At 46.6% G+C, this 24,023-nt stretch overlaps 1 protein-coding gene across 8 annotated transcripts in view; it reads left to right on the top strand.

Annotated features, from left to right (window-relative positions):
• The window catches only part of ZDHHC14 (zinc finger DHHC-type palmitoyltransferase 14), a 292,894-nt gene that overhangs the window by 189,875 nt on the left and 78,996 nt on the right, over window positions 1-24,023 (top strand). For 7 of the 8 annotated variants that reach the window (XM_006075700.4, XM_006075699.4, XM_025294340.3 and 4 more), the window contains exon 3: window positions 19,922-20,080. The exons of the other annotated variant lie outside the window; for it this stretch is intronic. In XM_006075700.4, coding sequence (XP_006075762.1) covers window positions 19,922-20,080 — 159 coding nt within the window. The remainder of the gene's footprint in view (window positions 1-19,921; window positions 20,081-24,023) is intronic. 8 annotated transcript variants of the gene reach the window in all.

Here is a 24,023-nt window from a genome sequence, read left to right as displayed (position 1 = left end):
ACTAGACTCGTTGCCTGAACTTGGCACATCACACACAGTGGGAGAGGGGAGTCTGAGCTGCTGTCTGTCACCCTGAGTCTGCAGAACCCCCTGGGTGTCTCACCTAAACTGCTCATTAGAATGCAGATTTCCAGGCCTCCTCCTGAGCCCACAGATCAGAGCATCTGGGAGATTATGGCCTGGGGGTCTGCTGCTAGCACATCCCCCAAGCGAGCCTTTTAGGAGGTAATGCTTGAGGCCCACTGCCTTTGTGTGCTTGCGTGCCAAGGCAGTTTCAGTTCAGTTCAGTTCAGTTCAATCGCTCAGTCGTGTCTGACTCTTTGCGACCCCATGAGTTGCAGCACGCCAGACCTCCCTGTTCATCACCAACTCCCGGAGTTCACTCAGACTCACGTCCATCAAGTCAGTGATGCCATCCAGCCATCTCATCCTCTGGCGTCCCCTTCTCCTCCTGCCCCCAATCCCTCCCAGCATCAGAGTCTTTACCAATGAGTCAACTCTTCGCATGAGGTGGCCAAAGTACTGGAGTTTCAGCTTTAGCATCATTCCTTCCAAAGTCACTTTAGTCATGTCCAATTCTTTGTGACTCTATGGACTGTAGCCCTCCAGGCTCCTCTGTCCATGGGATTCTCCAGGCAAGAATACTGGAGTGGGTTGCCATGCCCTCCTCCAGGGGACTCTTCCCGACCAGGGATCGAACCTGCATCTCTTAACGTCTCCTGCATTAGCAAGCAGGTTATTTACAGCTAGTGCCACCTGGGTGTTCAGTGTCACTGCCTTTAAGTATCATCAGTGCATATGGAGCATCTCACACGTGTGAGGCTCAGACAGCACTGGGGGACGTGATGCTGATCTCAGAGGATGGAGGACACATAAGCCAGGAAGCCATTGAGTGAGGACCCCATCCACTGTCCCCTCACCACCTCCTACCTCCGCCTACACTCCACACCTCTCAAGTCAGGTAAGAGACCAGGACCCCTCAGAAACTGCTCCATTCCTGGCAGGTGGCTCCCCAGGAGGTGAAAGATAGAGAGGCAGGCTAGCTGATGCCTGGACCACTCAGACATAAGCGTCTGTCATCTCAGGACCCACAGAGTGTCTCCCAGATACCAGGTACTGGAGCACACTCTGGGATTTCTAGGAGAGTAGGATAGAGTGCTTGCCCCAGATATAAGTCTGGAGTCTGGAAGGGAAGGAGAGAGCTGACCCAAGGCCTGGACAGAGGAACGCCTGACCCACAGAGAACGACATGGCAGCATCCGGGAGTACTTTCTGGAAAGACCTTACCCCGGCTCAGCTGGGCTGGGAAGGAACCTGCCTCTTCCCCCAGCTCCACGCTGGAAGAGGAGCCAGGGCAGGTCTGGGTGAGAGCACCCACAAGTGGTGGGCTCTTCCATTGCCCAGCTCTGACCACGTGGATGGGAGAGGAAGTGTCCTCGCCACCCCCCACCCCCAGTGGAATTTCTTCTGCATAAAGGGAGAACGTGCGCTCTTGCCTTATTTCCAGTTCCCGGTTCTTGAGAAATGCCTAGTAGACAGACACCCTGCGAGGAATTGTACAGGCCAGGCAGCTCCATTTATTAACATTGTTCGTGTGTGCGTGCTGAGTCACTTCAGTCAGGTCTGACTCTTTGTGACCCTATGGGCTGTAGCCCTCCAGGCTCCTCTGTCCTTGGGATGCTCCAGGCAAGAATACTGGAGTGGGTTGCCATGCCCTCCTCCAGGGGATCTTCCAGACCCAGGGATCAAACCTGCGTCTCTTATGTCTCCTATATTAGCAGGTGGGTTATTTACCACTAGCGCCACCTGGGTGTCCAGAATGAATTTGGCCAATTCTTTTCATTGGATGCAAAAAAGATGGAAGCGGGCAGGGACCGCCTGGCTGGCCTGTCCAGGACTGAGTGCTGGGGGAGCCAGAGACTCAGCCTGGTGTTTCTGTGGTCCAGCTGTGCAGGAACTGGTATGGGCAGCAAATGGGGGGTGGGGATTGTCCACCACCCACCCCCTCTGTTTCAAAGACAAGCAGCTGAGGGCCTCTGAAAGCCAAACTTCTGGGCTCTTCCAGTTTGTGGGGCTGCACTGCAATTCTGGGACTTTTCTAGAAGCCTGATTAAAATTGAAACACAAGGCACTCTGGTCAGCTAAGGGGCTCCAGGTGTGCAGTCACCCTGAGGGGCCCTTCTGAGCAGCTCTGTCCCGGGGAGGAGTCCTTAGTGTCCAGGCCAGCTTGAGGGCACAGAACAGACCGGGCCATGCTTCCCTCTGGGACCGTCAGGGCCCCTGCAGAAATGAAATTGGGCTGAACCTTGAAGAATTTCTCTGTCCTATTTTTTTTCCAGTTGACAAAGGAATTAAGAAATTCCTACCCTGCTGACCAGATAATTTAAAAAAATATATCAAGCATCACATTCTTCAGAGTTAAAACTGTTGTTTGGCGGTAGTCTCGGCTGGTGTCTGCTTACTATTGGGAAATGGGGACAGGGCTTCCCTTGGATAATCAGAGGCAAAAGGCATTACGTGTCAGATTCTAACTCAGTCTTCATGCCAGCCAAGCTGGGGACCTGAGCGAGTCACGAGATGTGCCAGAGGGAGGGAAAAACCATCATCACATTCAGAGGCACTGATATGTCTGTGTGGCTGGAAAATTGTAGGCCTCTAGAAACTTTTATAGGGTGCATGTGTATTTTTAAAATAATATATATTTTATTATTGACTGACTGCTGCTACTGCTAAGTCACTTCAGTCGTGTCTGACTCTGTGCGACCCCATAGACAGCAGCCCACCAGGCTCCCCCGTCCCTGGGATTCTCCAGGCAAGGACACTGGAGTGGGTTGCCATTTCATGACTGACTAGTACATGCTAATCTTTAGAACCGGATGCTGAATTCCCTTCTTGTCCAAAAGATGTTCAGTGAGCTGTTGACTTGGACTGCAAGTCATGTTGTGAGCTTCGGAAAGAAAACAAAGAAAAATGACATCGTTGGTTTTCTTTTTGTCAAAATCTAGACTATGCTGCCATCGACTGCAAGGTGTTTACTCATAAATAAATTACCTGAATTCTGTTCCACTCACATATTTTTATTTCACGGTGCTTATAGTCCTTTGTTGGCTTCCCCAGTGGCTCAGAGGTAAAGAAACTGCCTGCCATGCAGGAGACACAGATTCAATCCCTGGGTCAGGAAGATTCCCTGGAGGAGGGCGTGGAAACTCACTCCAGTATTCTTGCCTGGATAATCCCACGGACAGAGAAACCTGGTGGGCTACATAGTCCATAGGATCACAGAGAGTCGGACACGACTAAAGTGATTTAGCACTCACACGTGCATAGTTCTTTATTGAAGTCACGTTGAGCACCAGTAAGGGCACACAAAGTCACTACTGCTAATCTTAGGGGCAAAGGTAGATGCAGCTCTTGCCTGATTTCCCATGGCCTTGATCATTTTTCAGACCTGGCCCTGGAGAACTCAGAGGTTTGGGCCTTTGAGGACTGCTGTGGGCCCATCCTGGTGAGCATGAGATGCTAGAGATCGGTGGGCAAGCTCTTGGTGCTGCTATTTTTAGTAAAGGAATCACATTGCATCCTCAGGTACACAACCCAGAGTAAGAAGATTTGAATAATTTTATTTTAATCGCAGTAAGTGGAAAGGTGGTGATTTGAGGTTATTGGCTTAATAGTGGTCCAGATGAACACGTATTTATTAAGTGCTTACCTATGGTGTGCCTTCAACCCATTTACCATCTGCTTGTGGGACTAAAGCAGGAATACGAGAAATGAGTTCACAGAGAACACAGGCAAGTTATTTCGCGTTATTCAAACTTAGTCACATGCATATGGAAAAGCGCAAAGCAAAGTGGAATCAGAAAGTTGGGGAACGTGAGCCCTATGCCTCAAAACAGTTAGGAAACTCACTGGTCATCTCTCCAGTCCCCTGTTATACAGACCGGAGTAACCCAGGAGAGTTAAGTCACTCGGTGATGGCAGGCATGGAAAATGTAACTTGGTCTCTCGACTCCCAGGAAAAAGCACTTTTCTCCTTGCTTCCTCATGGCGCAAGTCTGGACAGTTATTTTGGCAGCTGAAAGAATGCTCTGCCCAGTAGCATGAGATAAATGTTATGCTGAGATAATCTATGTTAAGTAAGTGAGCTAATTTTGTGACTTGGCCCCATGTCGCAGTCTGTGGCTGCCAGAAGATCAGAAGGAGAATTAAAATTCTATGAGCTACACATGGCCCCCGATGAGTCAAATAACCTCCTTCTACAGAGTTTCAGGAATGAGGAAAAAAAAAAATCTAAAAAATATCTCACAACCCATCTTTAGAAGAGGTAGAGAGGACATCTTTTTAAAATTACTGAATAAATTTATGAATTCATAACGGTTTTTCAAAGCAGCATATACGTCCATTGACATCTCATTTTATGACACATAGGGAGCCAAAGTCTTCTCAACCCCTTCACAAATATTCTATGCCTCTTTCCAAACTCTGTTTTAAAAGTAAAATTTTTTTTCTCCACAAAGTAATAATATATGTTGATTGTGGAAACCTTGATAAGCACAAGAGGAAAAATAGATTTTAACTTACATGGATTTAAATGTATTTCATTCTTCCTACAAATCGGGTATATCCATGGTTAAGATCTGATGTTTCCTAGTTTTGTTTCTCTGAGTGATGTATTTTTACACAAACATGGGCTCACATTATGCATTACTATTTAGAAACAGATCTTTTTCTCCCTCTTAATGTGCTGTGAACCATTCGCCTCCATCTATAATGGGTGTATAGTAGTCCACTGTATGATCCTACGTCATAATTCTTTTAACCAATGTCCTCTGTTGACATTTAAGTTGTTCTCAGTTTTTAATAATAAAAAGCAATGATGCAATCAATATTCCTGAAAGTTTCCCTTAGGTCAAAAGGCCTAAGTGTGCTGGGCCAAAGAATATATTACATTGTTAAGGTTTTGAGATATGTAGCCAACTTATTCCTCAGGAGGTAATTTATATTCACACAAAAAGTAACGAGATGTCTGTTCTCCTTTCTCTCACTGATGCTAAATGTTATCATTTAAAACTAACTTCTGGGTACTTGTTTGGTTGTTTGGTGGTTAAGACTGTACCCCTAGTCCAGGGGACCAGGTTCAATTCCTGGTCAGGGAACTAAATCTCTCATGTCTCGACTAAAGAAGCCCACACAAGGCAGAGAAGATCAGTAAGACCCCGGTGCAGACAAATGAAAATAAATGAAACTAAACTTTGACTTCATTTGTTTGAAACTGGGAGGAGCAAACCACGAACTTCTTAAATGTATTTACTGCCCCTTTTCCTTCTTTGTGTGTGTGTTGCCTATTCATTCTTTTTGCCCATTTTTTAAGTGGAATATTTGCCTTTTTCCTAATCATTTGCAAGAGCTCTTTAAAGATACTACCCTTTGTTACATATGAAAACAAATATATTTGTAATTTATAATTTGCACTTTATGGAGTTTTTTGACATACAGATTTTAAAACTTTAATCAGAACATCTTTTCCTTATGTATGCTACCTTGTCATATATTTAGAAAGGGTTTCCCCAACCCCCAAATCTTAAGTTTATGTATATTTTTCTAGTTCCTGTATCTTTTTATTTTTTTACATTTAAATCCTCAGTATAAGATTTGAGGTATGGCTCCAACTTTATTGTTTTTCCCCCCTAAAAGATTGTTTATCCTGATTCCATTTATTGGCTAATCCATGCTTACCCTACTGATTTGAAATTCTATATCAGATACAGAATCTCTTAGAATTTGCATCTATTTGGGAATGCTCTATTTTGTTTCAATGTTTTCATTCCTGCCCTCCCCCCAGAACAATTATTTCCCCTCATTATTTTACTTTTGCAAATATTGTCACCTGTGTATTCTTCCAGATGGAACTTAGAATCATTTTTTTCCAGGTTGTCAAAATTTCCCCAAATTATATTGAGACTTAGCTTGGCAGTGTAATAGATAAATGAAGTAAACTAGGCAGAAAATTTCTCTCCATGTTTTTAAAAATCTCCTTCAAGTCTCTATATTTGTTTTATAGTTCTCTTCATGAGATCTCCCTCCTATTTTGGGGGGTTAGGTTTATTCCTAGAATTTTGTGACTGTTTTTTCTGTTGTAAATAGGATTCTATCCCCCTTATGGTTTCCAAATGGTTGTTGCTAATATGATATATTCTGAACCTTCTGAAATGTGTTGATAGATAGACAGGTTTATAACTGTCAGCTTACTCAAGATTCTTATTCATTTTAATCAACCTGTGTTGACTAAAAATAAAAGAGTATATGATCATAGTGGATGAGCATTTTTTATTAAAGTATAGTATATTTATAAGTAGTATCCACTAGTTCTGAACTTCCATCCTTAATTTTCTTTTCCTCAGTGCTAAAGATAAAATCTTATTATTGTACAGAATGAGATATAAGCTGGTTCTTGCATCCTTGCTACTGCCCTCGTATTAATGCCATTCAAATTTCAATAAAAGCTGATCAGATTTTCCTGCTGGTAATGGTGACCACCGCCCTGCCCTCGCGTGATTTCTAGTGCCCTGTGTTTACCTTTGTTCTCATCTCCTTGTGTTATGATATTGCAAACACTGACAACCCAAATTGATCTCTATCGTTGTACAATATTTAGTAGCTTCTGACAATGCAGAAACTGCGCCCCATGGAGTAGAAACACACACAAATATTTCTCGCTCTGGCCTTCAGTAGAAGAATTGATTTTTATTTATGCAGCACAGCAGTTTTCTGTGTGTGTTCAGAGAACTTTGACCAAATTTGAGGGAAATTAAAACTTTGCAAGGACAAAGCCATCTTTATTTTGTTTTTGTTTAAGGGTAAGTCTTTGCCATCCATGCGGGAAAAGAAACAGTGTGGCAAAAAAAAAAAGATAGTCATTAATTTTCATTTTGCTTTGAGCATGTTTTGAATTAGTTTAAAAAGATCATAGCTACTAAGCACTTTCTTTTTCTCCTTTCTTTAATTGTGCTAATTAGTGATGTGTATGTGTGTGTGTGTGTGTACACATAGATAGATAGATAGATTAGGTAGAGATAATTTTGCCCTATAGGATTTGGACAGACCCTCCCAAAAAGAAATTTTGATAATTATCAACATCATAGCATTTGACAGTTCAGGGTCTTTCCATGAACTACAACGCCCTTGAACTACAGGCACCCAAATTGTCATAGTTTCAATGTGGAGAAACTAAGGCCTATTTTCTCCATTGGATCAAAAAAAAAAAAAGACTCTCTTCATCGGTGCCATTCAATGTTCCTATTTTCAGGAATGTATGCTTTCAGAACTATCTTTAAGGATATTGGATTTATACCCGTGGAATTATTTTTGCAATAGAACGAAGGCTGATGTTTGCCACTCACAGTCACGAGGCTCATCCTCATAGGCATCTCCTGAATTGTATGAGAGCGCACACGGGACCAAGCCTCCCCTTTAATGAAGTTTAATTTAATGGGCCTTCCTTACCTGAACTTGGCTTCCACTGCAGACCACAGCTATTATCTCTCATGGTATTTTTCTACCTGTGCTTCCTGGAACCACAACACAAGACAAGTAGGTTGAGAATCGCTGCTCTAGGTGATCTTGATCATCAGCCAAGTTTAAGATCTATTATTAAAAGTTATTTGTTTTTTGTTTGGTTGATCTTTTTTTTAATATTTATTTATCTGGCTGTCCTGGGTCTTAGCTGCAGTACACAGGATCTTGGATCATCACTGTGGCATGCTGGATCTTAATTGCAGCATATGGAATCTAGTTCCCTGACCAGGGATCAAATAGGAAAAGGAGTATATCAAGGCTGTATATTGTCACCCTGCTTATTTAACTTCTATGCAGAATACATCATGAGAAATGCTGGGCTGGAGGAAGCACAAGCTGGAATCAAGATTGCCAGGAGAAATATCAATAACCTCAGATGTGCAGATGACCCACCCTTATGGCAGAAAGTGAAGAAGAACTAAAAAGCCTCTTAATGAAAGTGAAAGAAGAGAGTGAAAAAGTTGGCTTAAAGCTCAACATTCAGAAAATGAAGATCATGGCATCCGGTCCCATCACTTCATGGGAAATAGATGGGGAAACAGTGGCTGACTTTATTTTTCTGGGCTCCCAAATCACTGCAGATGGTGATTGCAGCCATGAAATTAAAAGACACTTACTCCTTGGAAGGAAAGTTATAACCAACCTAGACAGCATATTAGAAAGCAGAGACATTACTTTGCCAACAAAGGTCCGTCTAGTCAAGGCTATGGTTTTTCCAGTGGTCATGTATGGATGTGAGAGTTGGACTATAAAGAAAGCTGAGCACTGAAGAATTGATGCTTTTGAACTGTGGTGTTGGAGAAGACTCTTGAGAGTCCCTTGGACTGGGAGGAGATCCAACTAGTCCATCCTAAAGGAGATCAGTCCTGGGTGTTCATTGGAAGGACTGATGTTGAAGCTGAAACTCCAATACTTTGGCCACCTGATGCGAAGAGCTGACTCATTTGATAAGACCCTGATGCTGGGAAAGATTGAAGGCAGGAGGAGAAGGGGACGACAGAGGATGAGATGGTTGGATGGCATCACCGACTGAATGGACATGGGTTTGGGTGGAGTCCGGGAGTTGGTGATGGACAGGGAGGCCTGGCGTGCTGTGATTCATGGGGTCACAAAGAGTCGGACACGACTGAGCCACTGAACTGAACTGAAGTACCTAATACATATTCAAATGAGTGAATAAATTAAACCAGCTCTGAGTAGCACCTTGAGCTCATTCTTTGAGGCTACCTTTTCTGTTTTCTATGAAGTAGACAGAAAAAGGTTGCTTTGCCCTACTGCTGCTGCTGCTGCTGCTAAGTCACTTCAGTCGTGTCCGACTCTGTGTGACCCCAGAGACGGCAGCCCACCAGGCTCCCCTGTTCCTGGGATTCTCCAGGCAATTCTCTACAGATACTTCTATTGTGTTTTTCTCAATCTCTTGTTAAAGTCCTAAGTAGTCAAGTTCTCATGGGGCTAAGAAATGCCTATTAAAATTCTCATCTGACAAATGTTCTTTTCTTGACCAAGTTTTCCCTGAAAGGAGATCCAGCCCACAAGCCTTCTAATGACCAGGTCTGGAAGAAGCCCCACTCCTCGGTGGTTTCTAAGTGCAATTACCTCCTGCAACTCAAAACCATGTGCTGGGAGGCAAGGTCAAGCCTGAGCCTCTTTATGAAATGTGGGTTTGCCCTTTACACTCATCATTTCCCCCTTCTTCGCCTGTCAGAGCTCACAATGTAAGCATTCCCACCACTCCTGACTTCTCAATTTATGCAGGTGAGGGGCTTGGTGTCCCTCCCTCTCAGAGCCAGAGAGCATGGCTCCTGCCCTGTTCAGTTCTGATCGCTGAGGACTTCCTAGGCAGCCATGGTCCCCACAGCCAGCTTTGCTGGCCCTGCTGTGCTCCTGAGGGTGGGACCACCAGAACAGGTTTGAGCCTCAGTGGAATAAAGTTGGTACCCAGCACCACCATCACCTGCACCTCCAGCAGGCAGGCCAGTCTCTTTTATGGAAGATACCAGGTCCCCTTGCAGCTCCCCATCCCCAGGAATTTGTTGTAGGTACCTTCAACCCTGCTTGGGAATTCCTCTCTAGATCTCTGCATCTTTAGATGACTCTTCTCCATTTGAGGGCAAGTCTGTGGTCTCTTATGGTGGCCAGCCCCAGGCTCTTGCCATCTCCATGCACGTGGGCATGATGGTTAATCCCCTCTCACCAGCCGGCAGTCTGGTTTGTTTCCAGGGCTCTCGGTCCAACCCCAAGGGGGTGCAGTTGCTTCCCGCTCCACCCTGGCATCCACTTGTCTCTCACAACCTCACCCTCTGTTTCCTAAGGTCCCCACCAGCTCCCATCTCTTGCATCTCATTTCCTCTGCTGGTGTGCCACACGACACATCGGCTCCCTGCCCCGCACTGCAGAACGGGGGTGTCCTCAGATGGCAGGAGAGCTCAGCACGCTGGGGAAAGCCTGGGCTTCCTCTCCAGCGTCTTTGCTGTACTGATGCTCAGTCAGTCTCCTGAAGGGAACCCAGTATTCGGGTTTTCCTGAGACCGGATGGCTCACGCTAAGGGACGTAGTCACACTGTGCCCTCCTTCCATCCACTGGGCACTCCTTGCTTTCAAACATAGGAGTGAGCACCTCAAGGCTCAGCCCTTGGCCCTCACGCCTTCCCACACCTTCTGACGTTACCTTCTTCCCCCATCTCACTGTCGGACATTTATCTCCAGCCTTGGCCCTTCCTCTGAGGTCCCGGTCTGTACACATACCTGCCCATATGGTGATTCCTCCCGCTTAATACCAGGAGGTGATCTCCCATCCTCACTGCACGTTCCCGCAAACCCTGAAGCTTATCCTGGTCACTTGTTTACCACATCCGTTAATAATTGATGTTCAGTTCAGTTCAGTCGCTCAGTCGTGTCCGACTCTGTGACCCCATGGGCTGCAGCACACTAGGCTTCTCTGTCTATCACCAACTCCTGGAGCTTGCTCAAACTCATGTCCATTGAGTCAGTGATGCCATCCAACCATCTCATCCTCTGTTGTCCCCTTCTCCTCCTGTCTTCAATCTTTCCCAGCATCAGGGTCTTTTCTAATGAGTCAGTTCTTCGCATCAGGTGGCCAAAGTATTGGAGTTTCAGCTTCAGCATCAGTCCTTCCAATGAATATTCAGGACTGATTTCCTGTAGGATTGACTGCTTTGATCCCCTTGCAAGGAGATAACTGATGTTGCCATTTCAATATTTCTTTAATCCATTTATTTCTCTCCATCGTCACAGCACCACCATGTTGCAGGCCGATTTCATCTCTAGCTTGTATTTCAAATCCCTTCTAACTGGTCCTAAATCCATCTTGCTTCTCCCTCCCTCTCACCCAATCCATCTTTGAAACTGCATTCAGTGTGATATTTTTAATTCCTACACAGCATAGAACTCTTCTTGGCTTCTATGTTAGGATTCTCTGTCTGGAGAAAAAGAACCAACAGGAGCTATAGATAACAGGAGTTATAGAAAAATAAATCCATAGATTTATTTTTAAGGAATTGGCTCATGCACTTGTGGGGGCTGGCAAGTGAAATTTGTTGGGTAAGCTGAAAAGTCGGGCAAGAGTTGTTGCAGTCTTCAGTCCAAATTACTTCGGGCAGCAGGCTGGAGACCCAGAGGAGGTTTCTTAACGTTGCCGTCTCGAGGAGAATTTCTTCTGCATTGGGGAACCTCCATCTTCGTTCTTAAGGCCTGCAACTGATTGCCTGAGGCCCACAATCTGCTTTACTTGAAGTCTCTCAATTTAAATGCTCATCTCACCTAAAATTACCTGCTAAGTGACACCTAGACTGGTGTTTGATGAAAATCTGGGCACAGAGCTTAGCCAAACTGACGTGAAACTAACAATCAAGCTTCCTTTTGCATTTAGGCTGAAGGCCAACACCCCAAACCTGACTACAGGGCTCTGGGCCATCTAGCCCCGGCCTCCTCCCCCACAGCTGTCCCCTGTTCATTCTGATCCTGGTCACACTGGCCTCCCTTGGATTCCAGATATACCACCTGCCTCCAGTCTCAGGACTAGGAACAAGTTACTTACTCTCTCACCCAAAACGCCCTGTTCCCACTCCCAGTGTGCATGCACACTCATACACACATACATACATACACAACCAAGTAGCCCCACGACACACACACGTTGCCTAAGGAAGCCCGACTCAGTGGTCCTTCAGATCCTGGTTCCAATGCCACCTCTCATGGGAAGAGGCCCCACACCAGGCAGCCTTCCCTGCTACTTCCCTGCTACTCTGACTCATCTGTGCATGATGAGCATTCAGTCGTGTAATTATAATTCATATCTGTCTCCTCCACTAGACTGCAAACTCTTTGAAGGCAGGGACCAGGTCTCCTTGACGGTCTGTGTTGCCCGCCAGGGTGCCTCCAACTCTCGTGGGTGTTGAGAGAGTGAGTGAATTCTCTGGAAAGTGTACCTGGCCTTGGATGTCACGTGTCTTCCATTCCTTGCAGCACTCATTCCGGCGACGCAGGGCCTGCTCTTGCCTCTGGCCTCCCCATGTCAGCCTCCCTTGTTCTCTCGGTCTGGCTTTGCAGACACTGTCTGCCTCTCCTTGGGATGAGCCCCCCTAAGGAGAGGACACCCGCTGACTGCCTGACATGTGGTTCAGCTTTGAAACTCTGCCTGCCTGAGCCTTAACTCAGCCATCAGCTTCAGTCCTTGAAGGCAAACGTTTAAGACAAAGTGACTTACAAAGCTTTTATTTTTTTTTTTAACTTTTATTTCGTATTGAGGTATAGCCGATTAACAAACCATGTTGTGGTAGTTTCAAGCCAACAGCGAAGGGACTCAGCCATACATTCATGTATCCATTTTCCCCCAAGCCCCCCTCCCATCCAGGCTGGACTTGCCAAAGCTTTTAACTGGAGGAAGAGGACTGTCACCCTCCATGAACCCTCATATGCATTTTTGTATTTAAATATTTGTGAAAGCAAAGATGCTGCCACCCAAAATGCTTGTGAGAAAAAGTCCACATTTTTACTCTCTCGAGTGGAAACCTAACCAACTATCTGTAGACAGAGCAGCATTTCTCCTGCCTTTTCTCCCAAGCACTTAAAATAATAGAGGTTGGCTTGTCTGACATCGTCATTGTTAATATTTTTCTGTAAACTTGAAAGTTTACAAACTGTTAGCTAAGAGATTGCTTTAAATGGCTCCAAAAATAGCCATCTTGTGATAGATCAACCATTCCAAGGTTGGGTAGTTTGTGTCCCAGATGCTTCGGAGCGTCAATGAAATGAGCCTTATGAAAACTGCGGGTTCGTTAGATCCAACAGCTGTCCTCCGGCACGTGCAGTTGGTGTAGCTATGGAGGCTTGGGTGTGAAGCAGATCATACGGTTCCTGTGACTGTATCCTAATGCAGAGATGCTTTATCTTCATTCTTCCCGCTCTGGCAGACAGATCGTCAGCTAGTGAATGGTCTGTAAAACACCCGTACATCAGGGTGTGATGCTGTTCTGCATCTTTTTGATAAAGGAAAAGAATCTTAATCTACATTTTTTTGCAAATTGGGATTTATTTTCCCGTATGCATTTTTAAAACGTGGAGTTTCAGGGACTGCCCTGGTGGTTCAGTGGTTAAGATTCCATGTTTCCATTGTAGGGGGCATGGATTCAATCCCTAGTCAGGGAACTAGCTCCCACATGCTGCAAAGTGTGGGCCAAAAAAAAAAAAAAAAATGGAGTTGCATTACTTTTCATGGTAGATTTCAGCAACTTTTAAAGCTCATCCATTTTCCCCCTGAATTTGGGGCGGGATTAAATCAGATGGCAGACAAATGGGTCTCTCAGCATGTTAGCATTCTGATTTCTCCCAAGAAAAGATGGCTTGCTTTTTGGAAGTGGCTTTGAAATAGGCATATATTAACAAACAACTTACTTAAGACCTCTGGAAGCCCAGGATTTCTCTGTGGAGTGAAAAGCTTAGTGAGCAGGCCATTTCGTGGCCCTGAACACACCAGCCTCCCATCCCCTCTCCCCAGCTCTCCTAATTTTTTGCCTGTAGGCTGACTGCGAGGTTAATACTAGACAGAAATTCTGTGACTGTTTGTGCCCCTGTGCCAACAACTCCCAGCCATCTGGAGGGGTGGTGGGGGCAAGGACTTTATGAAGCAGAAGACCATTTCAACCTTTTAACTTTTTTTTTCAAAATGCTAGTGTATAAAAACGTCCTTCAAAAATACTGACTCATATAAACTTGCAGAACTGTTAGAGGTTCCCCCCCTCCAAATTCTAGTGTTCTTTACCCATTAGCTATTGCAGACTTTGACTATTCTTTTTCAACAGCTGCATTGTAAACCACAAAGAGCAGGTCTAAGAAGCAGAGGCACCACTGTGGTCAACAGCAAAAGCCAAAACCCAAACCACAGAGCAACTGAGGATTAGATCGGGAACTCCCCTACTGGGCCCTGAGATGCAGCCCCGGGTGTTTGTCATCCTTCCAGCTGAGGAGCAGGTCATGACCGGCCACTGCTGCCAGTCTGAATGTCGAAGGGGCATGGATTTTGTCCTTAGGTGGGTGTTTGAAGCCTTGGGTTTCAAGCCTCCATTATCCCATCTGCCCTTTATTTGGGCACGCTAGGAAGCCATTGGTCTGGGGCAACAGTTGAATGTATTATGTGAAAGAAACAACAATTTGGAGGTACCCTGAAATACAATGAGAAGAAGAACTAAAGAGCCTCTTGATGAAAGTGAGAGAGAAGAGTGAAAAAGTTGGCTTAAAACTCAACATTCATAAAAGTAAGATCATGGCATTCAGTCCCATCACTTCATGGCAAATAGATGGGGAAAGAATGGAAACAGTGACAGACTTTATTTTGGGGGGTTCCAAAATCACTGCAGATGGTGACTGCAGCCATGAAATTAAAGACGCTTACTCCTTGGAAGGAAAGCTGTGACCAACCTAGACAGCATATTAGAAAGCAGAGATGTCATTTTGCCAACAAAGGTCCGTCTAGTCAAAGCTATGGTTTTTCCAGTAGTCATGTAGGGATATGAGAGTTGGACTATAAAGAAAGCTGAGCACCGAAGAATTAATGCTTTTGAACTGTGGTGTTGGAGAAAACTCTTGCGAGTCCCTTGGACAGCAGGGAGATCCAACCAGTCCATCCCAAATGAAATCAGTCCTGAATATTCATTGGAAGGACTGATGCTGAAGCAGAAGCTCCAATACTTTGTCCACTTGATGCAAAGAACGGACTCACTGGAAAAGACCCTGATGCTGGGAAAGATTGAAGGCAGGAGGAGAAGGGGATGACAGAGGATGAGATGGTTGGATGGCATCACCGACTCGATGGACATGAGTTTGAGGAAACTCCAGGAGCTGGTGATGGATGGGGAAGCCTGGTGTGCTGCAGTCCATGGGGTCACAAAGAGTTGGACATGAGAGACTGAATTGAACTGAGATACACAGCTACCCATGTTGCCCGCACCTTCCAGGTGGCGATGACTAAATGGGTCTCTGGACCAGCAAAAGATGTAAGGAGGACATGTAAAGGGACTTCCCTGGTGGTCCAGTTGTTAAGAATCTGCCTTGCAATGCAGGGAATGTAGGTTCAATCCCTGGCTGGGGAACTATGATCCCACATGCCTCGGAGAAACTAGAGAGATTCTGCACGCCACAATTAAGACCTGAAGCAGTCAAATGTTTTTAGAAAGAGAGAGAGGACCAGTAAAAAGGAGCAACAGCCTCAAAAGGACCTTGAGAGAGGAGCTCCTGGGGCGGGGCAAGTCCCCAAGCTGTGTGACTCTGACTGGTGGGCATGCAGGACCGGGGACACGGACCCTGTGCTTCCTGCATCCTTCCTCCAGACCAGCCAGGACAACTGGCCTTCCATTTGGCAGGCAGTACCTGGGGACCTACTGTGTGCTGGACCCTCTGCAGGACAGCGGGAACACAAAAGCTGTCAGGCCTCGTCCCCCTCCCGGCACCACATCTGGGGGAAGACTCAGATATAAACCCTTATGGTCACTGCCCCAGTAGAGGGTCTCCCCTCAGGCCTGCAAGCCTCTCCAGCTGTTAAGTTCCTGCAACATCCCCAGCTCCCAGCACCCGGCTGGCACCTACGAGCACGACACAGATCTGTTGGCTGGATAAACATCCAGTCAAGTGCAATGAGAGCCCAAGGAAGCAAGTGCCCTCAGCGCGTTTGCACAGGAGAGGCTTGAAGTGGAATTTCTAGGATGAGGCACATCCAGAGGACAGGACGGCCGGAGCAGAGAAGAGATGCTGAGAGCCTGAACAGCGGGGCCTGTTCTAGAGCCCAAGGAGGCCACAGCCCCCGACTCGGGTGAGATTGTGCAGCAGGAAGAGAAGGACCAGCCAGCACAGATGAACTTGGTGCCTCACCAGAGGCTGTGGGGTCTCCATAGCCAGATGTGCACTTAGGAAGTAGGTTCTGAAGGCTGGGAGGACAGCAGATCAAGGGTGGCTGGGGACTCACGGCTCATCAAACAGTCCAGCAGGACCCCTTGCTCACCGCTGCTCATGCGACATCTCTGTTGTTTATGGGTCCTCCATTGCCTCTGGTGAGGTAGTTTGCATATATTAAATAGGGAATCATTTATAAAGGTAAACCATTCAGCTTCCCAGGTGGCGCCAGTGGTAAAGAACCTGCCTGCCAGTGAAGCAGACTTTTGAAATGCAGGTTGTATCCCTGGGTCGAGAAAATACCCTAGAGAAGGGAATGGCAACCCACTTCAGTGTTCTTTCCTGGAGAATCCCATGGACAGAGGAGCCTGGAGGGCTGCACTCCATGGGCTAGCAAAGATTCAGACACAACTGAAGAGACTTAGCACGCTCGCTACTTAAAACTGGGTTTTTTTAGGAGTCATTCTAGTGTGAATAAGTTTGTCATCCCTGCTTCTTAAAATATTTTTCTTGGCAAAGCAGTTTTTAAACTTTTCTGGTTAAAGTAACATAAGTGTTATTGATTGGGTTATTGTTACTTTTAAACCTCTATCTGACTCTCTGGTTTTCCTAGTTTTCCATGTTTGCAAGAGCTAAAGAGATACAGTAGATTTCACAGCTGACACAAGGCTAGTGAGGCAAAGTCATAATTAATTTAGACCTCAGTGGCATTCCGTTGGCACTGGAAGAGCTCTGACCTTATCTTCAATGTGTTCAAAGCCAGTTATTTTTACCCTGATGCTCCAGGAAGTACACAGCCACGTTGCCTCTTTGTTTTCTCATCACAGAATCAGTTGGGATGCCACCCTCTTCCCAGTATACATGCTTTGGAAGCTGGTGCTTCTCTGGTGCCTGCTGAACTCTGTTGTTTCATGGGGCAGCCACCTGGGGTGCCAGGCAGGTGGGGGATATACCAAGAGAGGGTGTCCTGCCTGGCAAGGCCACCCAGAGTCCTTGGTTTATAATAACAGTCCCGCTGTTTCATTATTCCAAGTAGAATGACTGTTCTCAGTGGAGAGGTAAAGTAGAAGGGCTGTTCCTCTCTCCCTGTCCAGGCTCCATGCCATTTACCCATTCACTATAAGAATTAAAAAAAAAAAAATTTTTTTTTAAGAATTGTCTAAGATTCAAAGAGATCAAGGAGATCAAGCCCAAGCAGTCCTAAAGGAAATCAGTCCTGAGTATTCATTGGAAGTATTGATGCTGAAGCTCCAATACTTTGGCCACCTGATGCAAAGCAGTGACTCATTGGAAAAGACCCTGATGCTGGGAAAGATTGAAGGCGGGAGGAGAAGGGGACGACAGAGGATGAGATGGTTGGATGGCATCACCGACTCAATGGACATGAGTTTGGGTAACTCTGGGAGTTGGTGATGGACAGGGAGGTCTGGCGTGCTGCAGTTCGTGGGGTCTCAAAGAATTGGACACGACTGAGCAACTGAACTAAACTGAAGATGCAAAGAGCACGATAAGGTCTTGGATAGTTAGGAGGGGGGATAAAAAAAAGATTGCGGTAAATGGGGCACCTCCTGAAATCATGACTTGTGAATTCTGTGAGTGAGAGCAGCCTGGAGGCACTGAGGGTGCCGCTCTGCAGAGACCATTGGCTGTTCCCGGTCACCAGGTTCTCCATGTGAAAATGCTCGGGGGCTGACTGTGCTGTGTGAAGCTGCGCCCTCCCGCCCACAAAGTTTTTCTAGGTTTCTGTGTTCTGTAAGTTTAGCTCTCTACCATGTACATGAGTGTATAGGGGTACAAAACAGAGGCACATGAGGTTAAGAGGCGCACGTGATGTGTGGATGGGCAGTGTTTTCAGGCATCCAGGAGCTAGGTTCTCAAACTTCAAGATGTGTGACACCCTCCCCCCTGGTGGGCAGGGGGTACAGTGACCTCGATAGCTATGGGCGGGACTGAGAGAGAGCTCACATCTCTGACAAACTCTTAGTGTGGATTCTGCGTGGACCGCAGTGACCAGGCCCTGCAATGGTGGTTCTCAGCTTTGGCTGTAAATTTCCATACATGAGGAGCTCTTGAAACCTCTGATGACAGGCTGCACCCCTCCAAGGACATCAGAATACACACACACACACACACACACACACATATATATATAAGGGTGGGTCAGTAGCATCAGTAGTTTTGACAGGTCTCCATGCAAGTCCTGCTCAGGTTGAGTTTGTGGGGAGGGGGTGGGGGAGAGCTGAGTGGATCGTGGGACTCCTTCCTATCACTTTGGAAATTTACCAAAAGTATATTGCAGCTGTCACTGTCTGACAGTTTCTGAGTTAAATGAACAGCTACCTTTAGTGTTTCCATCTCTGTTTTCGAAGAACACCGTGAAGTTTCCCAAGATTCCCTGCACCCACCAGGCTCTGCTCCACCTGTTTATCAGCCGCGGAGTCTCAGCTGAAGCCCTCACGGATATTCTCACTCTTCTCCATTGACCCGTGGCCTCCTGTTTCCACTGCTAGCTGCCCTCAATTCTTTACGGCTGTGAGGGGTCTAGATGAAAAGAGTGTTTTATCTTCCTGTGGAGCAGGGGCTCTCAGCCCTACCACACATTACAGTCACCAGGGGTGATTCTGGTTTATTGGATCTGGGGCAGGTCTCTGTGCTAGGGGAGTCTGAGAAGCTTCCTGGGTGATTCTCATGTGAACTCAGGGAGGTTATAAGATTATAAGGTTACAAGATTAAAAGAAACTTTAAAAAACAGTATTTTCTTCAACATTTTGAAAACTGGTTCTAAAAAAATTAAAGATGCTGGTCAGACAATAAACTACAGAAATTATTTTTTTTTATGTACATTGAACGATTTAGTTGGGGCTTTCCAGGTGGCACTAAGTAGTAAAGAACCTGCCTGCCAATGCAGGTGGAGAAGGAAATGGCAACCCACTCCAGTACTCTTGCCTGGAATATCCCATGGATGGAGGAGCCTGGTAGGCTACAGTCCATGGGGTCACAAAGAGTCGGACACAACTGAGCGACTTGACTTAACACTTTTCACTTTCATGCACTGGAGAAGGAAATGGCAACCCACTCCAGTATTCTTGCCTAGAGAATCCCAGGGACAGAGGAGCCTGGTGGGCTGCTGTCTATGGGGTCGCACAGAGTCGGACACGACTGAAGCGACTTAGCAGCAGCCAATGCAGGAGATGTATGAGATGCGAGTTCAGTCCCTAGGTCGGGAAGATCCCGGGGAGGAGGACATGGCAACTCACTCCAGTATTCTTCCCTAGAGAATCCCATGGACAGAGGAGCCTGGTGGGCTATAGTCCATGGGGTCTCAAAGAGTTGGAGACTTAGGGACTGAAAGTGTGTTAGTCACTCAGTCATGTCCAACTCTTTGTGACCCCATACATTGTAGACCACCAGGCACCTTTGTCCATGAAATTCTCTGAGCAAGAATACTGGAGTGGGTTGCCATTTTCTTCTCCAGGGAAGGGACTGAGCAACAACGTTAATTAGGTCAACGCTAACTGGGGAAAGATTTTGGTGCACAAGTAGCAGTATGGTCCCCTGAGGCAGTCACAGGGGCATAGTCATTCAGGGCCCCCAGTTTGTATCTCCAAGGTGACCTGGGATGGATGGGGGAAGAGTGGGTGTGGCTCAGGGGAGACGCCCATTGGCTGGGCGGGCCACGTGTGCAGCACCCCATTGGCCAGAGCTCAGTCACGTGGTCTCTCCCACGTGCCTGGATTCCTAAATGCGGTCTCAGGCTCCAAAGGAGCGTAAAGGCTGTGGGACGGCCGGCGCTCTGTGTCCTCCCGCATTTGTGTGTCAGGGGTCAGGTGCCTGTGGGCCTTGCGCTTGGAAATGCAGACTCCAGGCCGCCTGGGGGCAGGATCCTTCAGAGTTCATGTGCTGTGTTAAGCGCCTGTGCTCTTTTTTTTTCTTTTCTCCACAGATATCGCAAATGGCACCAGTTCAGGGGGGTACCGCCCACCTCCCAGAACCAAAGAAGTCATCATCAATGGCCAGACTGTGAAACTTAAATATTGTTTCACCTGCAAGATTTTCCGGCCCCCTCGTGCCTCTCACTGTAGCCTTTGCGATAACTGCGTAGGTGAGTCAAAGCCAGAATTGCCTCTGTTTCAACTTTAAGGCTGTGCTAAAATGTCTGCAGCTGATGGAGTAGCCTGAGAGAGCCAGCATGTGTGTCTCTTTAATCCTTCAAAACTAAGCAACTGGGTAATAGTTATTTCAGTTCTGTTGCCTCTGATCTGATCAATGGTCTGCCGCTGATCCCGTTCACCAAGCCTAGCATCGCCAGATCTCTTTTTCCGTCTTACATCCTGCAGCACATCCCTAGGACAGCACAATGCCCCAGGTCTTCTCCTCCCAGGGACCACACACGCCAGAGTGGGGGTTCTTGTTGCCTGGAGGTTCCAGATCAGCAGACACTTGAAATAAAACCATGACACCTGTAGACCCTCCATTGCCAGAGGAGCTGGCCACATGTGTAGCCGGATTCTCCCAGCTCTGCAGAAGGCATTCTGCTTGGGGAGCTGGAGGCCATGGAAGCCCAAGGAGAGAAAAAGGGGCAAAGGCTCAGAGACTGCTGGGCCCACAGTTATGTTGTTAGGTGGCCCCAGAGACCACCAAGACCTGCCCTCGCTGTCAGCTTGCCTCCTCCAGGACAGGCTAGGAAACGGGCAGAGGAAACACGGTGGAGCACAGAGGGCCTCAGCTGTAAGGCTTAGCCCTGCTGCTCGGTCGCCAGCACCGCAGCACAGCATTTCTGCCTCTATATGGGTCCCAGCCCCTGGGGATTACTTGGCAAGCTCATCCCATCACACTGAGAGATGTTACCCACACTTGCAGACCATTACTCTGCCCCAGGATGGAGCGTGTCAGAGATGAGGTTGGCAGGGAGACGGTGGAAGCCCCAAGTGACAGGAAGGGTAATGAGAAAGGGACCACAGCTTTGCCACCTGGGGGAAGACCCACATTTTTTCAGTCCCATAGTCTGCCTCTAACAGAAATAACCAGGGACTTCCCTGGGAAAACAGGCATGGAAATTCTGTTAACCTCACACCTGCAAAGACAGAACACCTCAGAACACACCTTGTTCCCCTTAGTAACACATAGCCAACTGCTAACATTTTCCGAGCCTATTAGAATTTGTGGTCTTGATTCTTCAGAAAAAAAAAAATTATATAATGTGGTTCCTGCTGTGCAAAGCTTTTTTGTTTATTGGCCTGAATTTTACTATAACTTTAATGTTAATCTACAATTTGGTAGGAAGTCCATGTTTTCCCTCTCAGACCTTTTCTTTGTTTTACTCACTTGGAAAAATTACTGTTAGCCTTTGCCTCCCCATCAAAACATCATGGAATTTTGTTGTCTTTCTTGTGTAGTAAGAACCAGTTAAAGAGCCTGAAATCTGGCACCCAATGACCTGGGTACAAATACTAGCTTCACAATTTAGGCACGCAACCTCAACTCTGTATGCCTTGGTTTTCTCATCTTGATAATGAGGTCAGTAGCGGTGCCTACCTCACGGGATGATTGAGAGAGCAGAGTTAAAGTGTGCAAAGCACTCAGGCTCATGCCTGGCTTTTGGTAAATTCTCTGTGGTTGTTAGCTGTTCCTCTGTTATTACTACTGCTCCCTTGACGCTTCTGATTGGCTTTCTCTGACCAATGTCTTGGTCTACTGTGGCCCTCTGCAGGTATGATGACCAAACCTGTCCCTGGTCCCCTATGTGAGGACACACACCAGGGTTTACAAGGTCATGAGACAGCCTTTGTGTGATTTCTGATACCCTTCAGGGTTACTCCAACCCCAGTGACCATCCCATGCCCATCTTGAGGACACTCAAGCCAAAGCAGCCCAGTGGCTTAAATATCTTCAGGGAAACAATCCATAGGGATTCACAGGATCCTTTCTTGGGTTGTAATTTTGGGATTTCATGATGGAATATTATATGATGAGATAATATGTAACTTACACTCTTTCACCTAAAAATCTTGTGTTATTTTGCGTATCTTCTCCTGGAGGTCTAATGACTTGTTCCAGTTGGCATTTACAGGGAGGGAGTGGTTACCCGCAGACCTGAAGAGTTTACAGGACATCTCTCTCTTTTTTTTTATCATTTATAAATGTGTTTACCCATTGCTAGATAGCTGACTGTTTCTATTTGTTCATTTATATTCCATCTATAGGGTAGATTCCTAATCATGATAAAACGTTCCTTTCTGTCTCATAGTGTTTTAAAATTCTCTTCAGTTATATCGTAAAATACTTTCTGAAAGTTCATCAGATTCTCTCATTTGTTCCCTCCACTGTAGGTTTAAGAACCCTTAAAGAACCCTGGAGAAGGAAATGGTAACCCACTCCAGTATTCTTGCCTGGAGAATCCCATGGACGGAGAAGCCTGGTAGGCTACAGTCCACGGGGTCGCAAAGAGTCGGACACGATTGAGTGACTTCACCTTCCTTCCTTCAAAGAACCCTGATGTATTAGATGTAAAATCCTCTTACCAGAATTACTCATCTAGTTAATGGTATACTTCTATGGTGGTTTAGTTGCTAAATCATGTCCGACTCTTGCGACCCCATGGACAATAGCCTGACAAACTCCTCTGTCCATGGGATTCTTCAGAGAATACTGGAGTGGGTTGCCATTTCCTTCTCCAGTGGATCTTCCCAATCCAGGAATCAAACCCGGGTCTCCAGCATTGCAGGCAGATTCTTTACCAACTGAGCTGCTAGAAACTCCCAGTAAGACAATAAGAGCCATCAGTCTATAGTGTCTAGGAGCCCTTCTGATAGGTGTTGAGCAACCTTTTTGGTAACTCCAAGTCACCATGGTAACCCAGAACTCCACAAGCAAGCCTGATGCTGTCCTGTAATGGGAGGATGCAGAGCTGCAAATGGAAAGGAGAGGAAGGGGGAAGGTTTGGGGTGGGCTGCAGTCCATGGGGTCGCCAGGAGTCAGACACGACTGAGCGACTTCACTTTCACTTTTCCTTTCATGCATTGGAGAAGGAAATGGCAACCCACTCCAGTGTTCTTGCCTGGAGAATCCCAGGGACGGGGGAGCCTGGTGGGCTGCCATCTATGGGGTCGCACAGAGTCGGACACGACTGAAGCGACTTAGCAGCAGCAGCATCAGAGGAGGGAACTAGACAAGGAGCACATTGCCAGTAGCTGCCTCTAAGCTTCATTTGACGGCCCTTGGGCTGAAAGTGGGAAAACTGTAATCAGGGCCCTGCTCTGTGGGGGACAGGTGAGAGGAATAGCACACAGCTGATGGAAAGTAAATGTACTTGCTGCACTCGGGGAACAACCACACAGCGACTCAGACCTACATCGTTTTGGCTTTCGAGTTCATTACACTACATTTGGGCCTTGAGTGTGACCCATTAGCTGACCAACAAATTGGACCTTGTCCATTTTGGAAAATAGAGTGGAAAGCAGTTGTCTCCAATGGAGAAGTATAATTGCAGAGTTTGCCACTACTTTATTTTTAGATGGCAAGTTTTTATTGAAAGAATTCTACTTTCTGCAGCCAGGGGAAAAAAGTACAATGATGTGCTGAAAGCCAATGTTCAAACATGTGGCTTCCCTTCCATGGTAATGAATGGGCTCAGGTTGGTCCTTCCTAGGCATGCAAATCAATGTCACTTTGCATTGGGAGAGGAGAGAGGAAAATTCAGCTTCCCAAAGCGTATTTTTCTTTGTTAAGTAAGTTTGGAATGAGAGCAAAGTCGTAGGGGCTCTGTAGTTGAAGTCGAGGGCTGAGGGAAAAGCTTTTTGGGGAGCACACTCTGTTGCTAACATAGAACAGGTTAGCAGAGCCGGGGGGTTGGGACACAGCTCTAAGGACAGATGCCCAGGACTGGGTCCTGGTCCTGCCCTTGGATAATAGTGGAACCTGGGCAGGTTACCCTCACTGTTTCCACATCTGTAAGATGGGATGATCCCAGTACTGCCTTGTAGGTTTATCCTAAGGATGAAGCGAGACAGTGCCCAGCACACATGGACCTGGTGCACGCCGAGGAC

The sequence above is a fragment of the Bubalus bubalis genome, chromosome 10 (genome assembly GCF_019923935.1).
Source record: "Bubalus bubalis isolate 160015118507 breed Murrah chromosome 10, NDDB_SH_1, whole genome shotgun sequence".
NCBI classification, from domain to species: domain Eukaryota; kingdom Metazoa; phylum Chordata; class Mammalia; order Artiodactyla; family Bovidae; genus Bubalus; species Bubalus bubalis.
Note: the sequence above shows the minus strand (reverse complement) of the source record. Positions and strands in the feature narration are given on the sequence as shown.